This window comes from Vicia villosa, linkage group LG5 (assembly GCF_029867415.1).
Source record: "Vicia villosa cultivar HV-30 ecotype Madison, WI linkage group LG5, Vvil1.0, whole genome shotgun sequence".
Lineage (NCBI taxonomy): Eukaryota > Viridiplantae > Streptophyta > Magnoliopsida > Fabales > Fabaceae > Vicia > Vicia villosa.
Genome location: NC_081184.1, coordinates 138777784 through 138799618, shown reverse-complemented (window position 1 = coordinate 138799618; position 21835 = coordinate 138777784). Strand labels below are relative to the sequence as shown.

Below are 21835 nucleotides of genomic sequence, written 5' to 3'. Positions count from 1 at the left end.
GCCCAGGGCCTCCAAAAATCAAGGGCCTCAAAATTTTTTTTTTGTGGTAGTTGTATGAATCAGTCAAAGGGTGTAAATAACAATCAACAGGCCCATTCAACTACAAGCCCAACAAAAATAATAGTAACCCATTAAAAATAATAGCAACTCAACAAAAAAATATAGATTTTCTTATTTGAGTTTTTATTCATCTGCAACTTTTCACTTTCCATCGCATTCGTACCGTCCACTTCTCCACCTCTAGCTCTACCACCGGCCACCGCAGCGCTGCTTTATCGCCGTCACCCGCCACCACACTAAAACTAGCGAATCCATCACAGCTCCACCGTGCCCGTCTCCAACTCCAAGGTAACATCGTCATCTATTGCTCTTTGCTCTTTGCAATTTGCTTCAAAAAATTATTTACTGATAAGTGATAACTTTGTTTATTTTTTTCCTTCATTATGAAATTAAAAGTGTTGATTGTCTCTTTATGGTTTTTGTTGCTTGAGGATATAAATTTTTATTGATAAGATTGAGATTTGAGAGGGAAGAAATAGGTTTTTTTATTTTTTATTTTTGAACGGTACTGTTATGTTGTTGTTTGTTTTGACTGTGAGAGAAAGTGAAGAAGAAGATGATTATTATTTATTAGATTTAGTCATTTTATTGTTTGAGAATAAATACACATCATACATATGGTTTAATGTTTCACTATAACATGGTGGTGTTGGTGTACTTTCTTTTTTATTGTTTGAGAATAGATACACATGATTGGGGTACTAATTTTATATTCCCACAATGTTGGTATTTTTTATGGTTTATTTTTTGGAGGCCCTGGATCATACATATGGTTTAATAAATGAAGTTCATTGTTTTTATTTTAAACTTTTTAATATTGTTTTTTAAAAAGAAAATTTTTAAATTAAACTCTTATTATGAAATTTTTGTATCTATGAAATTTGTAAGTTAAATACTTAAACATTTAAATGTTATTTTTTTTAGTAAAGTAAAAAAGCTAACTTTTTTATTTATCTTTTCAATTTCAACGCTATGAAAAATACCGGCTCTACTTCAATGCTACTGGATTTATCGGTTCAACTTCAACATTGTGGAAATAATCAACTTCAATTTCATGTTCTAGATTTGTTTTCATTATTCCTCTCTATGCCTCCTAAATTGCCTCCTAAAATTAGAAAGTTTGATTCTGGATGTGAGAAGCGTAAGAAAAAGAAAAGACTTGATGTGTTAACTCAATCTCAATCAGGAGCTCTTGATAAATTTATTATAAAAGAACCACAAATTTCTATTGAAAATCAAAATGTTGATGTTGGAATTATTGAAAATATGGAGGAAAATGGTGAAAATGTTGATGCTAATTTAGGTGCTGAAAATGTTGATGCTGAAAATGTTGATAGTGAAAATGTTGATGCTGAAAATGTTGATAATGCTAATAAAAATGGTGAGGATATAGATATATTTGATCCAATAATATGGGATTCTCTTGAGTCTAGAATGATTGATTTATTAGTGACAAAAGGTCCTAAAAGAGATTTGTCTATAGTGAAGGGTCCTAAAGATAGATCATCTAGACGTTTTACGAATAATTTGTATACTAGAGTTTTACCAAATGGAGAGAAATGCGATAGAGATCGGCTTGTTTATTCAAAAAAGCTTGATAGAGTTTTTTGCTTTTGTTGTAAAATTTTTAAAAGAGGGATTGGTAGAGGTCAATTAGCAAATGAGGGTTTTTCTACTTGGAAACATGTTGGTGAAAGACTTAAGGAGCATGAGATAGGCATGGAACATGTTCATAATATGGCTACTTGGTATGAGTTACGTAAAAGAATGCAAAATTTTCAAACTATTGATAAGACAACTCAAATGTTGATTGAGAAAGAAAAGGAACATTGGAAAAATGTTTTAAAAAGAATTATTTCAATAGTCAAATTTCTTGCTAAACATAATTTGGCCTTTCGTGGTTCTAATGAGAGATTGTACCAAAATAGCAATGGGAACTTTTTAGGCTTAATTGAAATGTTAGCTGAATTTGATCCAATTGTCCAAGAACATGTTAGACGTATTACAGATGATAATGTTCATGTTCACTTTCTTGGACATAAAATTCAAAATGAGTTAATACTTTTGCTTGCTTCTTCAATTAAAAATGAAATAATTAGAAAAGTTAAACAAGCGAAGTATTTCTCAGTGATACTTGATTGTACTCCTGATGTTAGTCACCAAGAGCAAATGTCTTTGATAATACGATATGTGGATGTTTCTTCAAATTTGGTTAGTGTTGAAGAATCTTTTTTAGGATTTTTAAATGTGAATGATACAAGTGGTCAAGGGCTTTTTGATGTTTTACAAGATGAATTGAAAAAGCTTGATCTTGACATATTAGATGTGCGGGGACAAGGTTATGATAATGAGTCAAATATGAAAGGAAAACATCAAGGTGTACAAAAGAAATTTTTAGACATAAACCCAAGAGCCTTTTATACTCCTTGTGCTTGTCATAGTCTAAATTTGACATTGTGTGATATGGCTAACTCTTGTGCTAAAGCTAGGAATTTTTTTGGAGTTGTTCAACGCATTTATACTATTTTTGCTAATTCTACTAAGAGATGGCAAATTTTGAAAGATAATGTAAAATGCTTGACTCCAAAATCATTGTCATCCACTCGTTGGGAGAGTCATGTTGATAGTGTCAAAGCTATTAAAACTCAAATGTCAGATTTTAGAGAAGCTTTACTTGAAGTGTCAGAAAAGGATCTTGATTCTAAAATAAGAAGTGAAGCTAAATCCTTAGCAACAAATGAGCTTGGTGATTTTGAGTTTTTAATGTCTATAATTATTTGGTTTGAAATATTATCTGCAATTAATGTGGTTAGCAAGCTCTTACAGTCAAGGGATATGGTTATTGATGTTGCTATGGAAAAAATAGCGGGGTTGCTTTCATTTTTTAAGGAATATAGAGAAACTGGATTTAAAAATGCCTTGAATTATGCTACAGAAATTGCTCTTGAATTGAATATTGATCCAGTATTTCCTCAAAGGCGTATAATTCGAAGAAAAAGACAATTTGATGAGAATTTAAATATCCCACCAATTGAGCTATCTGAAGAGGAATCTTTTAGAGTTAATTATTTTCTTTATCTTGTTGATCAAGCTATTGTATCTCTTAATAAGAGATTTGAGCAATACCAACAATATGAAAGTGTTTTTGGTTTCTTATTTACTTATCAAAATTTACAATCATTAGACAATGCAACTTTAGAGTCTTATTGTAGGCGTTTTGAAGAGGCATTGAAACATAATGAGCAATGTGATATTGATGGGAAAGAATTATGTGTGGAGTTAAGGTTACTAAGAGATATGTTGCCTGCAGGAAATATTGGACCTATTGATATATTAAGATTTTTGAAAGACATGGATTTTTTTCCTAATACACTCATTGCCTATAGAATTTTATTGACTATTCCTGTGACTGTTGCCTCAGCAGAAAGAAGTTTTTCAAAACTGAAGTTGTTGAAGTCTTATTTGCGCGCTACAAGAAATCTTTGAAATAGCCAGGGGAATTAGCCAGGGGTAAACCTTCACGCAAATAAATGACTTTGCTTGGGGTAAAGCCCCTCGCAAACCACAATTTCAAAAAAAAAAAAACAGCATTTGTATACCTAGGGGATACCCGTCGCAAATAGAAGAAGAGGGAAATTTTGATTTTCAAAATCTGCATTGCGAGGGGATACCCCAAGCAAAATAAAGTGGCGCCAAAAAGAAAATTTGGTGGACAGCTAATGCATCATTTAGCGAGGGGCATCCCCAAGGAAATAGTAGTGTTGATTTTAGCGAGGGGAGGCCCCTCGGAAAAAAGACAGTATTGTCTCATCAACTGTGCTAGCAGTCTGCGCTTGCAGTCCCCAAGTTTCAAGGTTGCAATTTGCGAGGGGTCCCCCCACGCCCCATTGGACCGTTTCTTTACCGACGGGTCCCCCCTCGCTGATATCTGAATTAGATCCGTTGCACATTAATTGGACCGTTTAACATTATTATTATTTATCTTTCTTCTTCCTTTTAACAACACAATTCCATTCCTCAACTTTTCAATCTCATCCCTCTCAATTTCTCTCAAAACTCCATTCCTCTCAACTTCTCAACAACACTTAAGGTAAAAATTCTCCTCAACTTACTCTCAACAATAGTATACATTCTTTTTGATTTCATATATAATCTAATTTTCGTTTTTTTTTTACAACAATTGAATCTTAGAAGGCAGAATCTTGGAATAAAGCTCTGATATTTTGAAGGAAATTTTCAAAGTCTACACCAAAGTTGTCTTCAAATAAGGTACATATAAAATTTATGAACTTTTTTATATGTGTTTATGATAGAAGTGTATATATATAGTGTGTATGTTGTTATATATAAATTTTCTGTGTGTTTGTTATATATAGATTACACTTTAGATTTTTTTTTGTATGTGTTTAGAATTTTTTTTTTTATTTTTTCGAAATTAAATTCTATAGTTGCTGATTTTTGAAATTAATAGTTTAAATATAGTATCAATATAAATAATATAATTTATGTTTAGTATTAAAAATAAGATTTTGTTTGGTATATTTTTATGTGTGTTAGTAAATATTATAATCTTTATTTAGAAAATTATTTAAATATTAAATAAAAAATACGAATTTTAAATATTATACCAATATTATTTAAAAAATATTAGCTTTTTTATTTTGTATTAATGAAAACAGTCTAATTTTTATTTAAGTTTAAAAACAGTATGTATACTTAATAATATTATAACAGTACTATGTATAGTTTAAAAATATTAAGTATATTATAGTTTAAAATCAGTATATAATAGTTTATAATCATTATATAATAGATTATAGTCAGTATATTTAAAATAAGTATATAATATTAAAATCAGTATGTATAGTTTAAAAGGAAGAAGTATTTAAAAAAAGAGTATATAAATTTTGTATAGTTAATATTATTATATAAAAATACAGTATATAAATTTTGTACTTTTGAAATTAATAGTATATATAAACAAGTAATATCAAGTAAATATATTTTAAAAACAAATATTTTTTAGGACTAAAAACAAGTATATAGTTTATGTTTAGAAAAAGATAAATATTGAAGATAGTTTTATTGTATATAATAAAAAATAGTATATAAAAACAATATATTTATTAGAACGGTATATAAATAAATAGTATATATGTGTTCATATCTAACAAATTTGTGTGCTTTTGTATATATATATATATATATATATATATATATATATATATATATATATATATATTTTTAAAAGCAAGTATGTATGTTTAGGATTAAAAACAAGTAAATATATTTTAAAAACAAATTTTTTTTAAGACTAAAAACAAGTATATAGTTTATATGATCACATGTATATATTTTTTTAGGACTAAAAACAAGTAAATATATTTTAAAAACAAATATTTTTTAGGACTAAAAAATATTTAAAGACAATATATTTATTAAAACGCTATATAAATAAATAGTTTATATATATGTTCATATCTCACAAATTTGTGTGCTTTTGTTTATATATATTTTTTAAAAGCAAGTATGTATGTTTAGGACTAAAAATAAGTAAATATATTTTAAAAACAAATATTTTTTTAGGACTAAAAACAAGTACATAGTTTTTATATGATTCACATGTATATATATTTTTAGGACTAAAAACAAGTAAATATATTTTAAAAACAAATATTTTTTTAGGACTAAAACCACGTAAATATATTTTACATAATATGTTTAGAAAAAGACAAATATTGAATATAATTAAACATGATTCACATGTGCAGTATGGAACATTACCAATTTTATCGTAGTTGGATGTACGATAGAATGTTTCCTGGACGACGTGGGCTTAAACCACTTTTTATGGAAGGAGTTGCCGCGTTTCTCTCGTATGCGTTTGCTCAAGAATGTTGTCGCAGGGAAGGAGGGGTAAGGTGTCCGTGTTTAAAGTGTGGTTGCAGAAATATTATCAGTGACCCTAGTGAAGTGAAGCGTCACTTGGAGAGAGTGGGTTTTAGGCCAAATTACTGGGTTTGGACATCTAATGGGGAAACAATGCAGGAGATGAATAGAGAGGCTTCTAGCAGTCAAACTCATATAGAACCAGATATAAATAGAGTTGATCCAGGGAGTAGTTCATCACATATGCAGTGCCAGGAGCAATTTAATCTTGTCGAGGAGATGTTCACTGACGCATTAGGGGTGAATGTGGCGTATGATGAACCACAAGACTTAGATGGAGAAGAGCTCCCGAATGAGAAAGCTCAAAGGTTTTATCAGCTGTTGAAAGAAATAAATATACCATTGTTTGAGGGGTCTTCTGACTCTAAGCTATCAATGTGTGTGAGACTTTTGGCTGCGAAATCAAATTGGAATGTTCCTGATCAGTGTTTAGAATTCTTTGCGAGATTGATGTTGGACGCGACTCCTGTGAAAGAAAACATGCCTACAAGTTATTATGATGCAAAGAGGGTGGTGTCGAAGTTGGGATTAGAAGTTAAAAAGATTGATTGTTGCATTAGAGGTTGCATGTTGTTTTATGACAACGAATTTGGTACAAATGATGGGGAATTGGAGGAATGTAAGTTTTGCGAGAGTCCGAGGTATTTAGTTAGCAGTAAAGGAGTTGACCAAAGACAAAATCGCATTGCAGTGAAATCTATGTTCTATCTACCAATAATACCTAGGTTGCAAAGAATGTTTGCATCAATGCACAGTGCAAGCCAAATGGCATGGCACCATACAAACAGAATTAGTTCAGGCATGATGCGACATCCATCTGATGGCGAGGCATGGAAACACTTTGATAGAGTTCATCCTGAATTTGCACTTGAACCTAGGAATGTCCGACTTGGATTATGCTCAGATGGTTTCACTCCTTATAATTTTTCAGGAAATGCATATTCTTGTTGGCCAGTTATTGTTACCCCGTACAATCTCCCTCCTGAGATGTGCATGACGAAACCTTACATGTTTTTGACATGCATCATTCCGGGACCGTCGAGTCCAAAGGCGGGAATCGATGTTTATTTGCAACCTTTAATTGATGATCTCAAGAGGCTGTGGGTGGGAGCGTGGACTTATGATGTGTCTCGTAAACAAAATTTTAATATGCGAGCGGCTTTGATGTGGACAATTAATGACTTTCCTGCATATGGCATGTTGTCTGGATGGGGTACACATGGTAAAATGGGATGTCCGCATTGCATGAATCACACAAAAGCGTTTACTTTGGACTTTGGTGGGAAAAGTTCGTGGTTTGACTGTCATCGTAGGTTCTTACCTACCAACCATGAATTTAGAAGGAATAAAGATGCTTTTAGAAAAGGAATAAAAGTAAAAGATCTACCTCCCCCTCGATTGTCATCGACTCAAGTATGGAATAATGTTTGTGACCTACCAAAATTTACAGACTATGGTGAAGCACGTAGAATTAAAGGATATGGGGTTGACCATAATTGGACAAAAAGAAGTATCTTTTGGGACCTCCCATATTGGAAGGATAATTTGTTGCGTCATAATCTTGATGTTATGCATATTGAGAAGAACTTTTTTGATAATGTGCTTAACACGGTGATGGATAATGAGAAGACAAAAGACAATGAGAAGGCTAGGAAAGACATGGAACTTTATTGTAATCGAAAATAATTGGAGTTGAAACCTCGACCAAATGGAAAATTATTAAAACCCAAGGCTTGTTACACTCTTACTCCCCAAGAAGCAAAAGCTGTATGTCGGTGGTTAAATGAATTGAGGATGCCTGATGGTTATTCTTCTAACCTGGCAAGATGTGCTGACGCCAACACTGGTAAATTGCATGGAATGAAAAGTCACGATTGTCATATTTTCATGGAACGATTACTTCCAATTGCATTCAGTTCACTGCCCAAGAATGTGCTTAATCCACTTACTGAGATCAGTCAATTTTTTAAAGACATTTGTGCTTCAACTTTAAGAGTAGACGACATCATTAAATTGGACCGAAATATTCCTGTCATTCTTTGCAAGTTGGAGCAAATATTCCCGCCAGGTTTCTTTGATTCTATGGAGCATCTCCCTGCGCATCTTGCTTATGAAGCTTTTCTAGGTGGACCTGTTCAATATAGATGGATGTATCCATTTGAACGATTCATGGGTGATTCAAAGCGATCAGTTAAAAATAAGGCACGAGTTGAGGGATCAATTTGTGCACATTATATACATCGCGAAACATCACATTTTTGCTCTCATTATTTCAATCACATGATGTTGTCTCCAAGAATCATAAGGAATGAAGTTCACTTCAGTGAAAGAAGTCAATTTACCTTATCAGTTTTCGGTCGTCCAGGCCGTCCCGCAGGGAAGAAGAGTGAGCATTGGCTTTCACAAAAAGAAATGCAGTCTGCTCATGTTCATGTGCTGATTAACTGCGTTGAAGTTAAACCATATCTTGAGTAAGTATATTTTAAATTAAGTGTATATGTTTAATTGGTTAAGATTTACCTTCTCTAACCTTTTTTGCTTTTCGAAATAGGGCATTTGGTACCTACTATTATCAAAGCACAGGCGAACAACCATCGACTGGTTACACACATGCCTATTTTCCAACATGGTTTAAGCAACAATTATCATGTATTGTTACACTAAGTCCTGACTTAATACATTTGCGAAATTTGTCTGAAGGCCCTAGTCAACGTGTAAATGAATGGCACACATATTTTGTAAACGGTTACAAATTTCACACTGAGGAATGGAGTGTAGGGAAGAAAACCGTAAACAGTGGTGTAGTCGTAAAAGGAGTTACAGAGGGTGGTGAGGACGACTTCTATGGGGTTATCACACATATTTACGAGTTGGTTTATAATTATATGGACTCGGAAAATAAAGTTGTCTTATTTTATTGTGATTGGTATGATCCATCTTCTAGAGGAACAAAAATTGATAAAAAGTATAACATTGTTGAGATTCGAAGAGATAGAAAGTACAAAGAGTATGACCCTTTCATTATGGCACATAATGTTAGGCAAGTTTATTATGTACCTTATCCTTCAATTACCCCACGGAAACGAGAATGGTGTGTTGTAATCAAATCCAACCCAATGGGTCACATTGAGACTGATGAGTTAATGGAAGATGTTGCATACCAACATGATGAGATTTCACCTGTTAATGAGGTAATTGAAACCGAGGAGATTGTAAGTTTGTGTGATACTGCAGTTGATGGTCAACAAGTTGACGCAAGTATCTTGTTGTCAACAAATCCTATGGAAGAAGAGCATGAAGAGCTGGGAGAGTCTGAAGACAATAATATCAGATGCGATGAAGACAACGAAGATTATGATGATGAATAAATTGAATATGTAATATTATCTTGAGTATTTCACATATTATCTTGTGTAATAGTATCTTGTGTAATATTAACTTTTAAATATTATCTTGTGTAATATTAAATTTCAAATATTATCTTGTGTAATATTAAATTTCAAATATTATCTTGTGTAATATTAACTTTCAAATATCATCTTATGTAATATTAACTTGATAATATTATCTTGTGCAATTATCTTTCAAATATTATCTTGTGTAACAGGAAAAAATGCCACCCAAAAAAGATGATAAAGGTAAGGGTCAACAAAAGCCTCGTCGCACTAGATTCATTGTAGAGGAGGTTCCTAACTCAGATATGTTTGTTCCTATGCCACGCTCTACTCCACGCTATACTACACCGCCTATGCATCCTACACCGCCTATGCATCCTACACCGCCTATGCATCCTACACCGCCTATGCATCCTACACCGCCCATGTCTGGATCTTTCACTGGATTACTATCCATGCCCCCTGGATCAGGTTTTTTTTGTCCTCCTGGATACTCTTACCCCACATATTTTCCTACGGAGACAGGTGGATCTAGCATGCCATTACCCATGCATATGGGGACAGGTGGATCTGGTAGCATGCCATTACCCATGCATATGGAGACAGGTGGATCTAGCATGCCATTACCCATCCCTTCAGAGGATGATACCAGTGCTCCTGGAGATACCAGTGCTCCTGGAGATACCAGCGGTCATGGAGATACTAGTGCTGAGGAGCAAACGAAGAGGAAGCGTATTTTGAAAAAAAATACGACTCAAACAATTAAGTATCATGAGGGCAGACTAGTCATTTATCCCGATGCAGGATCGTAAGTCTTTGTGTTTTTATATTATATTTTAAATATGAGTTTTATTTAATCAATACTAACTCAAGATTTTTGTTGTTTAGAATTGTTCCCTCACATCAGGCAGTATCGATCATAACAAATATTATTAAAGAGAAGTACACACAATTCTGGCCGTCTTATGGAGCTGTACATGAAGATGATAAGGAAAAATGGTTTCAGGCATTTAAGGTATAATTTACTTATTCATTTTGACATTTCCTTTTTAATTTTTGTGATATTCATGATTCTACTTTATTTAATATTTTTAAATTCATATAACAATGTAGGAGTATTGTATTTGGGATGTTAGAGATGAGGCCGCGATTAAAGAAAACTTTCACTCAAAATGTGCTGCTCGATTTTCTGATACTATGAGGAATGTTAGACTAAAATGGGAAGCAAAAGGGACACGTCCGCGTTGGATAGGAGAAGATATATTCCCAAAGCTTATTGATCATTGGAATTCTGATAAGTTTAAGGAAATATCGGAGCAGGCAAAGAAAAATAGAGCATCTGAAGTTGGTGGCTGCAACTACGCAGCAGGAAGTATTAGTGTGGCTGAAGTTGCGCGAAGAATGGTATATAAATTTATTAATTTTTTATTAAATCTATTATTTAAATGTTGCATTATGTATGATTAATTTTTTTTACTTATTTAGCGTGAAGAATTAGGCAGAACTCCACTTCTTAATGAGCTTCACATGGAGACTCATCTCAAGAGAAATGGAGAGTTTATTGACGAGCGCGCAAAAATCACACAAGTAAGTTATTTTTATATCAAAGATATTTTATTTATAATTTTTATATGTACATAGTTTATTTGAATCATGATAACATTTAATTTTTTTATAGGAGAATTTTGATAAAGAACTTGCCCTAAAGTTGTCAGAGCATCCTGAAATACCTGAACCACCACCGGGGTATCCTGTTGACCCTAGTATTGGTTTTCAAACTTGGTATAAGGTTTCAGGTGGAAAGAAGAAAAATGGGAGAGTGTATTGTGCTGGAGGGTATTCCAAAAATATCAAGCGGCGTAGTAGAGATTTCAAAATGAGATATGCTGATGGAGAAGGATCATCCACTCCACCTATATTAACCGCCGAAATGCTTGAAACTGTGAGAAACTTGGCAAATACTGAGGCAGCACAACAAGTAGCAGCAAGAAATTTGGAAATTGAAGAGATGAAGAGAAAACAATTAGAGATGCAGGAGGAAATGCAAAGAAGAGAAAGAGAATTACGGGAAGAAATGAGGAGAGAATTTCAGGAAGAATTGAGGAGGCAGGCACAAGAGTATCAAGAAGCAATGCGAATTGCAAATGAGCGGTCACAAAGGTTTGATCAATTTTTTGCTTCACAGAATATGGGTGGTGGTGGATTTGGAGGAACTAGTGGATATGGAGGAGCTGATGAAGAAGAGGAGGAACAAGATGGGGGGAATAATTAAACTTTCATATTTATGTTTATTTTAATTTGTATGGAACAATTTGTGTTAACTATTTTAAACTTATTTTTAAATATTATTGTAATTTTGTATGGAATTTAATTTTTAATATATTTGTTTAAATATTAATTATTATATGTATTATAATAATTTTATTTTAATTTGAATTATTATATATATTTTTTAATTTAAATTATATTATAATTATATATATATATATTTTAATTGTTATTTACGGTTTTGAAAATTTTTTTTTTTTTTAAACATAGAACAGTTTGCGAGGGGCTTATCCCCAAGCAAAAAAAAAATATATTACAATTTGCGAGGGGCTTAACCCCAAGCAAAATTTCTGACGCAGTCTGCCCCATTGCAGACGGCTAGCTGGTGCCTATTTCTGTAGGGTGCAGCGCAGAATTTTGAATTGTCATTTAGCGAGGGGGAAAGCACCTGGCAAATTAACGTGGTGGAAAGCCCCTCGGTAATGGATTTGCGACCCCCTGTTTTGCTAGGGGAGTTGTCCCCTCGCAAATTGTGCATTTGTGAGGGGTTTTTGCCTTTAGTGAGGGGTTTAACCCCTGGCAAAATGCAGTATTTCTTGTAGTAGCAATTGAGAATGATTTGTTGGAGAATATACAATATGAAGGCTTAATGGGTTAGCATTGATAGCAATTGAGAATGATTTGTTGGAGAATATACAATATGAAGACTTGATTGAAGAATTTGCTTCAAAAAATGCTAGAAGGGAGACTTTTTTTAAGTAGTTAGAAGGTATTTTGATAATATTGATTAGAATATATTTTTTTATGTTAGTTACATGGATTAATGATTACTTTTGATGTTGTTGATGCTATTTATAATTTAAATAAATGATGTTATTTTTTTATTTAGGGGCCTATTTTAATTATTTGCCCGGAGCCTCTAAAATGTCGGGACCGGCCCTGACTTATATATAGCAACGATGACATCAGCCCAAAGGTAGAGTACACTGTATAACATTCGCCCATGACACATATCAAACAACGTCAAATTATGAGACAAAGGTCGTTAAATCTCCGCCCACCTTTATCCTTGGGTTTGCACACGTTTCACCCCTAACAAAAGAAATTTCATAAGAAATTTTGACCCAACCAAAAGAAATATTCTTGAGTCCCACTAACGTCATCCAAATCTTAATTGACAGCTTTATGTAAAAGAGATTGAAATGGGAATCGTGTTTTGGACCTCTTGTTAAAAGGGCTACTCTCCCTTGTTAACTAAAATACCTAATGCTCTATGAATAAAAATTTTAAAAATAAGCCTAACTAGGGGCTCCCAAGTGGATTTGTTGTGACAATTTCCTCACAAGCGAAACTCTAAATACTTAAATGGCTGATGCTCCTTCTTCCAACATAATAAGCCCTCGTTCATTTCCAAATATTGAAGCAACTTTGATACATGTGACATTTTTTTAGGCCAAAATGACCAGAAAACTTTAGGCTAACTCAAAACTTCTAATGATAGATTTAAAAGTCCAAAGATTATCAATTGAAGTCTCACCAAAAATCAAGATATCATTTGCATATGTAAATGAGACATCACTAGATCATAGGTAAATATCAAGCTCTAAGACTTTGTCAAACAAACACTTTAAATCTTAAACACCACTACTACAAAGAATATCCATCACCACAGTTGAAAAAACGGTTTCTCCACAGTTAGTTGTCTATGGTAATATTAGGTGTGATAGAAAGTGTGTTATTTCTCACATCAAGGATTAAATCCATGGTGAAAAACTAGATAGTTAGCACGACAAAAAAAAAACTAGAAAAGAAAAGAGGGACTAAATAGGGATTGAATTCATTCAATTATTTCTTAGAAATTCATAGTACATTTTATGACTTTTTATTTGGTACAACACGATATTCTACCACTCTAATATTTTCTAGTAGGTATACTTTGTTCATATCTAAAAAAATTCTCAGGATCAACCTTGGTTTTCACATTCATCAATCTTTCAAAATTTCCTTTGAAATACTTTCTTCCATAAGTTCTAGCAATGTCAAATTGTGTGGTATTACTTGGATGATTGGCCCCAATATCAGCATCCCTATAGTTTAAAAATGCTTCCCTTGGAGAATTTGAAACATAGGGTGTCATGAATTTATAAATCGACCTTGAAAAATTCACTTGACGTTCAATAGATTCTTGAGATCCATCAATCCAACTATTAAAATACTGAATCTTGAACAAGTTTCCAGCTCTGTGAGGAAATGGAGTTTGTGATGGCAATATCTCTTCCATTCTTCCACCATAAGGATTCCAATCCATGTACATAGTCTCACCTTCAATCAATTGTTTCCATAAAGATTTTATAGCTACCTTTGGAATAGGTTTCTTAACGTAATCCGATTTACTTTTGAAATAAATTGATGGAGGTCCATCCACCAACAATTCTTCAAGAGGAGTACCAAATGGTTTACCATACCAAAATAGAGTGGTATTAATCCAAGGCATTGAAAAACAATCACTATTTTTCAAATCTAATTCAGGAAAACTTTCACTTATCAAAGATAAAAGCCTTTCGGTTGTTCCCAAAAATTGACCAATAAAATTAGCTTGCACTACTTTTTTACTCTCATTACCAATTTGAACAATATTAGTTTGCAGAGTAATGAAAAGATCTTTATGCAATTTTGGTGCAACTAATTGCCATTTGTAAACAACATCAATTGCACCTTCATTAGCATACCTTTTCACATTGAAAACAGTAACTTGTGAAGGTACTTGAACCAATTTGAGGTTCCATGAAAGAATAACACCAAAACTAGCTCCACCACCACCTCTTATAGCCCAAAATAGATCTTCTCCCATTGATTTTCTATCCAAGATGTTACCATTGGCATCAACAATTTTTGCATCAATGATATTATCAACAGAAAGACCATATTTTCTCATCAAATTTCCATAGCCACCACCAGAATAATGGCCACCAGCACCTAAAGAAAAACAGATCCCAGATGGGAAAGCAAGAGTACTGGTTTTCTTTGCAATGTTATAGTTAATCTTACCAACTGTTGCACCAGAATCAACCCATGCCGTTTCGTCATGTAGATCGATATCAACTGAATTGATATTAAACATGTCGATTATAACAAAAGGCATGTCTGATACATATGAATAACCTTCATAGTCATGACCTCCGCTTCGGATTCTGATTTGAATATTGTTACTTTTGGCACATTTAACTGTAGCTTGGACATGAGAAGCATCTCTTGCAGCTATAATTGCCAAAGGCTTTGGTGTTGTTGCTGATTGAAATTTCTTGTTATACATTTTCTTGTTGAGGATGGTTGAAAATGAGGTGTTGTTTGGTGTGTAAATGACTTGAGAGGCATTGGAATTATGAGAAAAACAAGTGAGAAAATTTTGAGCAGGTGATTGTGATAATGCAGTTGAAATAGACATGAGAATTGTTAAGGCTGTCAAGAAAAAGGATGATTTCCTCATTGTTGTCATGGTATAATAATTGTGTTTGCTATTTTGTTGTGCCTCTCTTTGTTCATCCTCATCTACTATCTACATATTACTAAGAAATTGACCAAAGTGACAAAATTACCCTACTCACTAAAAAATATTACACTATAAATTGGATAAAATAGTAATTAACAAAATCACCCTATCACTTTTCTATTGTCCAATGAAAATGAAGACTTTTGCCAAATGTCAATTGCAATATTTAGGATTCAACTTTTTCTCCCCAACACATCTTCTCTCTCTTATTTCAAATTTCAAATTTCTTTTGCATTTCATTTTCCCACACTTTCTTACTTTCATTTTAATTTTTCTCCATTTACTTATCATCACAAAAATTATAATCTATTTTTTAATTTTAATAAAATTAAATATTTATTTATCTTACGGGTCACTATCAACACAATATTTAATTTATTTTAATTGATCATTACACACTTTCTCTATCTTAATTAAAATTTAAAATTTATCTCACATTTTTTTCACACTTTCTTACTTTCTTTTCTAATTTTTTCTCTATTTATTTATTATTCCTAAAAAAACCTATTTTTTAATTTTAATAAAATTAAAAATTTTGTTTTCTCCCGGATCACTATCAACACAATATTTATTTTATTTTAATCAATCATTGTCTTTATTTGAGTAATAATATCCTTATTTTTTTTTATTTTCTCCATCTCAAATTTTTTTATGATTATTTAATGCAATTAAATTTATATGATTATTGTTCATTTTATATTTGTATTTAAATATATTTTATATCGCATCAAAGATTTTCTTTATTTCACGGGTCATTATCAATACAATATCTATTTTATTTTAATCAACAACTACTATTAATTGAGAGATAATTTTTATTTTAAATGTTAAAATTTCATTTTTTTTTCTCCAACTTACAATTTTTTTATATAATTATTTAATATAACTCAATTTATATGATATTTTTCATTTATAATTAAACAATTCATTTTAAATTTATACGTATCTAATTAAATTTTATACAATATCAAATAAATTTACCCGTGCGGAAGCACGGGTATCTTACTAGTTGTTATTTATATTGATAGAGAAAAAGAAAGTCTAATTTAGGCGACTGCGTATAAAATTTGACAATATAGAAATGAAAATAATACTATGATTGTATTTTTTAGGTGACTACGTATTATTTTATTAAAACTATAAATCCAAGCGGTTGGAATAATAATAGCGGGGAAAAAATGGGAAACTATATAGACTTTAAGAATCAGCCAAAACAAAAGTCTAGTTTTTGTGACGTTCGAACAAATTTCACAATATAAAATTTAAAATAATGCCATTTTAAAAATGGTCAATATCAGTTCAGTTTTTTTATTTTTTTGAGTTTAGTAGACATATATCCTCAGTTTAATATTGTCCAATATAAAATTATTAATCTATTTAATTATTTTAAAATATTAATATAATTTAACGAGATATACATCATTTATTGAATGATAAAGTAAAATAATTGTACATTGTCACTGCATTTCCTATTTTTTATTTTATTTTATGAAATTATAAATTTTTTTTACGTGTTCAAACAAATAACATTTAAGGTCTTAGGCGTCAATTTTGAAATGTAACATTAAGTATTGTATGAAAATGTACAATACTAGTTTTATCCTCCTTAAAAAAAAGTTTATTGAATATTTAACCACTTAATATTATTATAAAAAAATTTAATGTTAAATTATTTTACTTTGTAAAAAATAATAACAATAACGCAAAATCTTGCTCTAATATATGGATGTATCAATAATATATTTGGTTCTATAAAACAATGTCAAAACGTAATAGTTTATAAATTGAGCAAAAATAAATTATCATTATTATTATTATTATTATTTTTATTATTATTATTATTATTATTATTAATATTATTATTATTATTATTATTATTATTATTATTATTATTATTATTATTATTATTATTATTATTATTATTATTATTATTATTATTATTATTATTATTATTATTTCATGTTCACTATGCCACTAACATTTTGAGTAATAGTATCTTATGAACTAGCAATAGAGAATTCTCCATTTGTAGTACCGACCCATATGCATCCTCTAAGTCTTTTTCAAGTATACTTTAGGCACCATGTTACTCATCATGATATAAGTTGGGAGAGCTTCAACAACAAATTTAGCTAATGTGACACACCCTGCAAAAGACATTTGATTCTGTTTCCAATTGCTCATTTTGATTTTGACTTTATCCCAAGGTATTGGTAGTTCCTTTGCCTTGGACTCTTCCTTGTCAAAGGCACACCAAGGTACATTCCCAGCTCCTCAGCTTCTTTATACCTTGAGATATGAGTTATTCTTCTTCTCATATGCAGAGGTGTGTTCTTTGAAAACATGATTCTAGTTTTTTTAACACTTACTTGTTGTCCAGATGAAGCACAAAAACATTCAAGACTTCAATGATGCTAGTGATTTGAATTTCGGTTGCTTGGCCAAATAATAAGAGATTATCTGCGAACATATGAGAAACAATTGGTCTTTGTCTTCCAGCTTTCATAGCCTTCCAGCTCTTATTCTTTATTGTATCCATTATCATATGACATAATCTATATGTAGGGTGAAATAGGATCGCCTTCTCTTAGCCGTTACTTTGTCTTGAAATACTCTCCCTTTTGCCCGTTCCAAGTGACACACATTTGAACTATTGTGATAGCTTGCATGATGATTTCTCTAAGCTTATAAGGTATGCCTAATTCTTTAAGCACATTCTCCATATAGCTCCCACTGATTCTGTCATAAATTATGAACATGGCTTCTGAATTTTTTTAAGAAGTTTTAACATACTCTTTTCAATACTTTCTTTAACGAAACACTTATTATGAAAATTTTATAAGAGTTTTGCCAGTTTATATAAGATTCATTTTAAAATATTAGACTCAAATGAGATTCGTAAAAGAACCTATAGTGGATCGGCCTAAACTTCAGGAGTTTTTTCACTCCTTCTCCATGAAGGATAACTAGGTTATCTTGGCTCCATTTCTTTTCTCTAAGATTTTTTACGCAATTTTGCAGTGTGCTGAAACAAAAATTATGGTCTTAATAAATATAATTTTTTTTTATAAGATTCTTGTTTCTTCTTAGGAGCGATGTGGGGGGTTTTGTTGAACGATTTAAATGAATCAGATAAACAACCAATATATACAAATGATAGCATATTATAATAAAAGATAATTATGAACACTGTACCTTTTTGAATTTGTAAGATTGTCGTCGGAGAGAGTGATTATAAGAGGATTCATTACTATGAAATAGGCTTCTTTTCTTTTTTACCTCTTTAAACAGAAATAATGGCGGAGGAAACCTCTAATGGACCTCCACTGTGGGGATTTTCCCTTAGCCTTTAATCTAGGTTGAACTCACAAACCTAGAAGATTTTATATCGGGCTAATTTCGAAGCTGGATAAGCTTTTAATCTAGGCTGAACTCATAAACCTAAAAGATTTTATATTTGGCTTATTTCGAACCTTAGTAAGCTTTCAACCAAGCTGAGCTTACAAGCCAAACCAATGTTTTACACAAGATAATCCTGAACCAATTTGAGATTTTAATATCGGGCTAATCTCAAATCGATGAAAGCTTATAAACAGGTTGAGCCTTCGAACAGAACTGGTAACTTAGTTACTAAATCCCCAAACCAAAGCTTTTAAAGGGTTTAGCTTCAAACCCGAATAAGTAACTACTAATTAGATAAATTATTCAACGAAGAAATAAACAAATGTTCCTTGGTGAATTTACAATACTACCCTTCCAGAATTACACAAATGCCTCACTTGTAAAAGAACTTTCTCAAAAGCACTACGACTAAATTTAAGTGAGAGAAAGTAAAGAATTTTTTATAGAGAGAGTGAGGAGTGACGCATGAAAGCTCACATTTATGGATGTGAAAATATGAGGGAGGTGACATCTATTTATAGGCTAGAGTTTGACATAAAAAAGGAAATATTTTAGGGACAAAATTGACGAGTCAATCGATTGGCACATGCATCAACCAATTGATTGGCCTAAAAGCAATCGTTTAGTAAGTTTTAAAAGTAAAGAAAAGATATATAGCCCTTTCAAATCATTAAGGCACTGCCCTGAACGTTTAGCTAACATTTTTGTACCAACCCAATTGTTTGGATAGAAGTGTCAATCGATTGGACAATATGAAAAATTACACATAAATTTTCGGACATCTCCCAATTCATCTAGCATGGCTTTAAAACCATTTTAGAAATATTTTCTTGAGAAAAAAAGTTATAAAACTCGTTTTAGTGTGTGTTTGTGAATTGTTGTAAAATTGACGAGAAAACTCTTATGCTTTTACAATACTTATTCACTCAGATAGGTCAGGGCAAGCTTTCACACACTTCAAGACTTGTTAGATACTTCAATATTTTATACACTTTCTTGAAATTTACTTTGAGATAAGGCTTAGGTTACATTCCATTTAGGTTCTAATCATCAGAGGATTAGAATTTGTCAAACCCTATCTTAGTATGATTGCATCTTTAAATCGCTTGCTATGCTTGCACTTAAGATGTTTAGCTATCATCATTAAAAGCATAACCAAGAGTAGAGATCTTTCTTCATTACTAACCTGCTAAACATGGTTCCACAAGATGTTATAATGAATTTGGAAATTTATTTGTTTGCTTAATTCGAAAAATAGGAGCGTAAACCATATAGTATCAATTGTGACTGTTCAATCGATATTGTAATTGAGTGGGGATCGAATCCATTTAGGGAATTGACATTACAGAAACTAGTGATAAGTCGGAAACCGAAACAATAGATTAGCTTTTTAATTTTATTCGTAGTCCATTTCTCTTAATCATAATCATAATCGAAACCTAACCACCCCATTCATTTCAATTGGTTGGTTAAATAAATTCAAGATTCCTTTCTATACGACTCGGGATTCCTTTCGATACTATCCTTATAAGCACATTCTTGACCCGTGAGCGACAGCGGATCAAGGAGACACCACTAGATTATATTCCCTCTTGAAACCTGAGTAAAGACCAAGCTTTAATGATTTCCCTAACAGACCTTTTAAATATTTAACCACCACTGATACAAAACGTATCTATCACCATAATAGGGAAAAAGTTTTCACCATATTTCGATATATATGGTAATAAATGATGTGATAGAAAGTGTGTTATTTTTTACCTTGGGGCTAAGGTCCATGGTGATAAAATGGATAGCGCGCATAATTTCACCACGGTTGGAGCTTTCAACGGTGGTGATATGTAAATCAGCCTACTTTTTCCCACAGTTTGAAATTCCAACCGTAGCTAAAATTCAATCAGCCCAACTTCCCCACACTTGTAAGTTCCAAGCATGGCGAAAAGTCAGTCAACCTAATTTCTCATCTTTTTCACATGCTTTGGTTGAAAGCATTGAGAACATCCATTACATCATAGGATATTAAATATTTCTAATACAAAACAAAAGAAGAAGAAGATCAACAACAAAAAACAACAATGATAACAACAACAATACCAACAACAATACCAACAACAACAACAACAAATCAAAATCAACATAATCATTAAACATTAAATCTCAACAATAACAACAACAACAATAACAAACAAAATCAATAGAATTGTTAAAATTAAATCTCATTAACAACAACAACAAAACTAAATCAATATAATCATTAAAGATTAAATCTCAAGAAAAACAAAAACATCAACAAAAAAAAATTAATAAAATCATTAAACATTAAAATTCAACAAAAACAACAACATTAAACATCTTACCTGACACAACAACAACAACATTAAAAACTATTATCGCAAAGTTGAATTCATGATTTTCTTGCCTCATTCAAGTTGGAGAAAGATGATGTTTTTGAGTTTCATTTATGGAAGAAATGATATTTGCAAGATTGTTTTAGTGGTGAAAAATAGTTTCGTAAATGGAAGATGAAGTTTGTCTAAGTTCGTTTAAGGCAAAAGTGAATGAACGTAAAGAGTTATATATATCTTGAAAAAAATGTTTGAGTGAATTTTCACCGCAGATGGAATTCTCAATCGTGGGGAATGTAGTTTGTTTTCAATTTTAAAATAAAAAATAAGAAGACACCACTTTTCACCAAGGTTGGAATTCCAAATGAGGTGAAAAATGGCTTAAAAATAAATAAAAAAACAAAAATAACGGTGTTGGGATTGGACCCCATGATTAGTCAAGTTTTTCCCCAGGCTTGAATTCCCAACTGTGGGGAAAGATTGCTTAAAAATGAATAATAAACAAAATTGTTGGTGTTGGGATTCAAAACGTGTCGGTGAGAGACTTTTCCCTATAGTTAGAAACTTTAACTATGAAAAAGGTTGACTTTATCATTAAAATGAAAGGAACACACCTGATAGAATATATTTTACCTCGATAACTTACTTGGCCAAAGTAATTAATAATTTGTTACAGAATGTACATTTTGTAGTAGTACACCACAAGAAAAAGAAACATGAAAGAAAAAGAGGGACACTTGCTTAAGCCTCATTCAAATATTAATCTTGTGTGTGAGTGAACCATTAACTAAAGCAACAAAGTTACCATACAACATACAACTATAAATGTTTTGACTATACATAAAATTAAAATTACTTAAATAAAG

General features: G+C 31.7%; 5 protein-coding genes across 5 annotated transcripts; 4 read left to right on the top strand and 1 right to left on the bottom strand.

The window, feature by feature from the left end:
- The first annotated feature begins 1032 nt into the window (after positions 1 to 1032).
- Positions 1033 to 3546, top strand: LOC131605566 (uncharacterized). Its single transcript, XM_058877910.1, has 3 exons — positions 1033 to 1621; positions 1748 to 2898; positions 2950 to 3546. Exons 1-3 carry the CDS (start codon positions 1033 to 1035, stop codon positions 3544 to 3546), a joined length of 2337 nt encoding a protein of 778 aa, XP_058733893.1.
- A 496-nt stretch (positions 3547 to 4042) lies between these two features.
- On the top strand, positions 4043 to 7695 carry LOC131605565 (uncharacterized). The gene is made up of 3 exons (XM_058877909.1): positions 4043 to 4150; positions 4252 to 4329; positions 5832 to 7695. Exon 3 carries the CDS (start codon positions 5833 to 5835, stop codon positions 7693 to 7695), a length of 1863 nt encoding a protein of 620 aa, XP_058733892.1. The 5' UTR covers positions 4043 to 4150; positions 4252 to 4329; position 5832.
- A 30-nt stretch (positions 7696 to 7725) lies between these two features.
- Positions 7726 to 9460, top strand: LOC131607519 (uncharacterized). Its single transcript, XM_058879518.1, has 2 exons — positions 7726 to 8480; positions 8561 to 9460. The coding sequence occupies exons 1-2, from the start codon at positions 7804 to 7806 to the stop codon at positions 9375 to 9377; spliced, it is 1494 nt and encodes a 497-aa protein (XP_058735501.1). The 5' UTR covers positions 7726 to 7803; the 3' UTR covers positions 9378 to 9460.
- A 162-nt stretch (positions 9461 to 9622) lies between these two features.
- On the top strand, positions 9623 to 11676 carry LOC131605564 (uncharacterized). The gene is made up of 5 exons (XM_058877908.1): positions 9623 to 10212; positions 10293 to 10419; positions 10518 to 10808; positions 10890 to 10991; positions 11083 to 11676. Exons 1-5 carry the CDS (start codon positions 9623 to 9625, stop codon positions 11674 to 11676), a joined length of 1704 nt encoding a protein of 567 aa, XP_058733891.1.
- Positions 11677 to 13493: 1817 nt separating this feature from the next.
- Positions 13494 to 15182, bottom strand: LOC131607518 (berberine bridge enzyme-like 17). Its single transcript, XM_058879516.1, has one exon. It carries the CDS (start codon positions 15166 to 15168, stop codon positions 13585 to 13587), a length of 1584 nt encoding a protein of 527 aa, XP_058735499.1. The 5' UTR covers positions 15169 to 15182; the 3' UTR covers positions 13494 to 13584.
- Positions 15183 to 21835: the final 6653 nt, after the last annotated feature.

What these genes read in the sequence shown, in the direction of transcription:
- LOC131607519 (XM_058879518.1), top strand. Translation starts at nt 7,804, where the DNA reads ATGCCTGATGGTTATTCTTCTAACCTGGCAAGATGTGCTGACGCCAAC. An exon ending in GAAGTTAAACCATATCTTGA is followed by an intron (nt 8,481 to 8,560) that starts GTAAGTATATTT and finishes TTTTCGAAATAG; the next exon opens with GGCATTTGGTACCTACTATT.
- LOC131607518 (XM_058879516.1), bottom strand. Translation starts at nt 15,168, where the DNA reads ATGACAACAATGAGGAAATCATCCTTTTTCTTGACAGCCTTAACAATT.
- LOC131605565 (XM_058877909.1), top strand. Translation starts at nt 5,833, where the DNA reads ATGGAACATTACCAATTTTATCGTAGTTGGATGTACGATAGAATGTTT.
- LOC131605564 (XM_058877908.1), top strand. Translation starts at nt 9,623, where the DNA reads ATGCCACCCAAAAAAGATGATAAAGGTAAGGGTCAACAAAAGCCTCGT. An exon ending in CTGAAGTTGCGCGAAGAATG is followed by an intron (nt 10,809 to 10,889) that starts GTATATAAATTT and finishes TTACTTATTTAG; the next exon opens with CGTGAAGAATTAGGCAGAAC. An exon ending in AGCGCGCAAAAATCACACAA is followed by an intron (nt 10,992 to 11,082) that starts GTAAGTTATTTT and finishes ATTTTTTTATAG; the next exon opens with GAGAATTTTGATAAAGAACT.
- LOC131605566 (XM_058877910.1), top strand. Translation starts at nt 1,033, where the DNA reads ATGAAAAATACCGGCTCTACTTCAATGCTACTGGATTTATCGGTTCAA. An exon ending in TTTACCAAATGGAGAGAAAT is followed by an intron (nt 1,622 to 1,747) that starts GCGATAGAGATC and finishes CTTGGAAACATG; the next exon opens with TTGGTGAAAGACTTAAGGAG. An exon ending in TCTTACAGTCAAGGGATATG is followed by an intron (nt 2,899 to 2,949) that starts GTTATTGATGTT and finishes TCATTTTTTAAG; the next exon opens with GAATATAGAGAAACTGGATT.